The sequence below is a fragment of the Sinocyclocheilus rhinocerous genome, unplaced genomic scaffold (genome assembly GCF_001515625.1).
Source record: "Sinocyclocheilus rhinocerous isolate Xijiao unplaced genomic scaffold, SAMN03320098_v1.1 scaffold185, whole genome shotgun sequence".
Taxonomy (NCBI): Eukaryota; Metazoa; Chordata; class Actinopteri; order Cypriniformes; family Cyprinidae; genus Sinocyclocheilus; species Sinocyclocheilus rhinocerous.
This window is the reverse complement of record NW_015662163.1, coordinates 438,624-442,425: the sequence shown is the minus strand read 5'-3', so window position 1 is coordinate 442,425 and position 3,802 is coordinate 438,624. Positions and strand designations below refer to the sequence as shown.

At 34.1% G+C, this 3,802-nt stretch overlaps 1 protein-coding gene across 9 annotated transcripts in view; it reads right to left on the bottom strand.

Moving 5' to 3' along the window:
- Positions 1 to 1,524: 1,524 nt before the first annotated feature.
- adgrg6 (adhesion G protein-coupled receptor G6) overlaps positions 1,525 to 3,802 on the bottom strand; it is a 40,454-nt gene continuing 38,176 nt past the window's right edge. For 8 of the 9 annotated variants that reach the window (XM_016537505.1, XM_016537511.1, XM_016537510.1 and 5 more), the window contains one exon: positions 1,525 to 2,474. In XM_016537505.1, coding sequence (XP_016392991.1) covers positions 2,293 to 2,474 — 182 coding nt within the window. In that variant the 3' untranslated portion in view covers positions 1,525 to 2,292. The remainder of the gene's footprint in view (positions 2,475 to 3,802) is intronic. The other variant, XM_016537512.1, reaches the window with a different exon arrangement.

Sequence of the window (3,802 nt, the reverse complement as noted above, 5' to 3'; positions counted from 1 at the left end):
AAAAAAAAAAAAAAAAAAAAAAAAAAAAAAAAAAAAAAACTTCAGAGAGGTATAGTGTGAGAGAAACCGATAAAACTGTCATTGTGCCCAGAGATCAAGCAGGAGTCTCATCATGGGAGGGTAATGGCAAAGCTAAATGTTTCCACAGTGCTAGAGGCTAGCAATATTCTGAATAGCTGCACTCGCTCTTTCTTTTGCCGTTGTTGTTTTCCATGAGGTGATGTGTAAAGCCTTTCTGGTGTAAACCAATATTGTTGGTTGGTCTGGCTTCTGAGTGATCACATATTGAAGGATCAACCATGCAGTTAAGGTGAATAGTAGTGGGCCTACATCTTTATATAAGGCCGGCTATTTATCTGCATTCATTTTTGGCATCATCAGGAATGCTGGTTTACCTCACAGGAAGCCTTTCACAAGAAACTTCTGGAAGGAATTTGTGGTGCTCTCATTTACTACCGGGACAAAGGAACAAACACTCTCTATTCCTGTCCCCCCTGTTTCAGTCAGACGCATCGAGCCAGCCACTAACCACATTGTTAGGTTCTGGGAAACACCCTGAAAAAACCCAACAAATGATTAAAAGTCAGCTAAAAACAGATCATTAAGATTATCAAGATATGGCTGCATCACATACTGTACACAAATCTTAAAGGGATAGTTTACCCAAAATTGAAAATTCTGTCATTAATTACTCACCCTCATGTTGTTCCAAACCCGTAAGACCTTAGTTCATCTTCGGAACACAAATTAAGTTATTAATGATGAAATCCGAGAGCTTTCTGACCCTGCATAAACAGCAGCGCAGCTACCACGTTCAAGGCCCAGAAAGGTAGTATGGACATAGTCCATGTGACATCAGTGGTTAATTTTAAGAAGCTACGAGAATACTTTTTGTGCGCAAAGAAAACAAAATATGCGCTGTGCATCTAGGTTCTATGTCAAAACGCGGGCTCCTGCGTCAGCAGCGCCACATGTATACATGTCGTGATACTCTTGTGAACGCGTGTCGAAGACTGACATGGAAGAGAAGAAATTGTTGAATAAAGTTATTTTTGTTTTCTTTGTGCACAAAAAAGTATTCTCGTAGCTTCATAAAATTAACCACTGATGTCACATGGACTATGTCCTTACTACCTTGCTGGGCCTTGAACGTTGTAGTTGCTTTGCTTTCTATGTAGGGTCAGAAAGCTCTTGGATTTCATAAAAAAAATCTTAATTTGTGTTCCGAAGATGAACGAAGGTCTTAGCGGTTTGACAGAATTTTCATTTTTGGGTCAAAATGTTTACTATTCAAACAAACAAGAATGACAAGATCTGTTTTAAGTGCATTTAATACGCAGGATGTCACATTTTCACAAAGCATCCATAACCGCTATACAATGATGATCTACACTGATGACCAGAGCAAACTGCAGAGGAAAAAAAAAGCATTTCCTCTGCTGACATTTTCTTTAATGAAGCATAGAAATCTCTTAAAAGAATTAAAAATAAATACCAAGTCAAAACAGTCATTAAACTACAGCAATAGGAAGATCTGAATGTGTTAGATTTGGTGTATAGCTGTTGTTTTCCATTCTATCGTCAAATTGCAAAGAACTGATCTTGATGCCCTGCCCTTCTATTAGAGCAGTTTTATGAAACTGCATGCACTGAAACACTTGAACAATGAACACACTGTAAAACCCCCCTAACATTTTCTGTAACATGTTAATCAGTAGTAGATCATGTGAAGACTAAAATAGAGAGCATTTAAATAATGACAAAATAGAAGTATTAAAGGTTCACTAATTTACACTGAAAATGTACGTAAGGTAAAGAAAGCGAAATCAAGGCAAAATTCACAAGCATGAAAATTCAAGCTCCAACCATACTTGTTCTTTCAGTCCCGAACTGAGAAACTAACTAGTACTCCTCATGTTTGCCAATCAGTCTTTGGATGTAAATTGGTCCCATTTTTTTCTGCTGCAGCAAGCCCTTTATGCATTTATATATACAAAAACAAAAACCAAAGTAATGTGCAAAAAAAGTATGCAAAACCGAAATTAGAAAAAGCACAAATAGTATAATATATTATGAATATTTACAGATCACATAGTCAGTATAAGCTGAATATATGTCACAGTATGTCAAATCCACACTTTCATAGCTTGCCCTCTCTACAGGGTTATGCGTTTCTCTACTCCAGTCGGGGAGGGTGGAAGGGCTTGAAGGGTTAACTCAATATGTAGCGAAGTCTGTACACACAAGGTAAGTCTGTGGGACAGAACGGGGCTCTGTCTCAGCCTCCTCTCACTAGAATTTAGTGCTGTTGCTAAAGCTGTCTGACATCATAATGTTTTTGTAGAAGTTGTCTGAGCGCACGGAGCAGTAGCCCTTTACCTTGTCCAGGACCTGGTGGACGGGGAGGATGGACGAGGAAGCCTCTCCGTCGGAAGGGCTGCATTTGGGACTGCTCTGATTGGAGAAACTTTTACCTGCAAATATGCCACAGAGGTGAAGGACTGAAGGAATATACTTACAAGTATTGATGTCAAAGTATCTATACACTTGCATACAAGGTGATGATGACAAATGGCACCCAATTTAAACTATTTTTTAAGTATTGGCTGCTTCAAAAGAAACAGGACTGTTTTGTCAACGCTTTGACAGTTTGATCATATTAGTTTCCAATTCATTCAGCTATATAAAGGGTGAGTCACTATTTGTTCATGCCATTCTGTTGAATTTCCATGCCTTTGTGCATTCTTAGGCAAAACATTCCAATGCACACATGCACCTTCAGTCCCCTTCTATAGCACTATTTTATTTATTTATTGCTTTTTAATGTGCAATAAATTGAACATAGTATTATGCCCTATTATGAGGCTCCAGAAAGCTGCTAAACTGCAGAATAACACAAAAATTGGAGAATACTTGGCATTTCAACCCAGACTTATGCTCCCATGTTCCATGCTAGAAAAGTCATTATTTGATGATGATGAGGTCATTTACATAGCTAAAAACAAAGGTCTCAGTATAAGAGTAAATATTACTTCACAATTCACATATTGTGCAAAATCAGAAAAATGAAGTTAAAAATGTATAAATAAATAAAAATAAATTAATGAAGTCAAAAATTGATAAATAAATAAAAATGAATTAATAATGTCAGTTATAATTGGTCAAGAACATAAAATCCTTCCATTATTGGATTTGGGAAATCAAATTTTCTTTTAGGAGGTGCAAGAATATAACAGTAAAAAATAAAAATAGAAACAAAACTAAAAATTATAAATTTGAAAATGTTTAAATTATTCAAATTAATTTAATTTCTTCATTAAATAGAAAAACAGGATAAACTAATAAAAACAAAGGGTGTCAATATGATAGCAAAGATTTTTCACAATACATAATGTGTACAGTAATAATGACAAAAAATCTACAAAATGTAATAAATAATATCAACCAAAAAATTCTTCCTTCACCTAATAAAAATAGAAAAAAGTGAAATATTATAGAAATCTAAATTATTTAATATACTTCAATTTAATTTCTTTCACTAGAAAGAAAGAATAATCAATTGTAATTAATTGTACTGTTAATTAAATAAAAAATTAGTGCTGTCAAACGATTAATTGCGATCAATCGCATTCAAAATAAAAGTTTTTGTTTACAAAACATATATGTGTGTACTGTGTATATTTATTATGTATATATAAATACACACAGATATAGTATATATTTTGAAAATATTTACATGTATATATTTATATTCATATAATTTATATTATATTATATATATATATATATATATATATATATA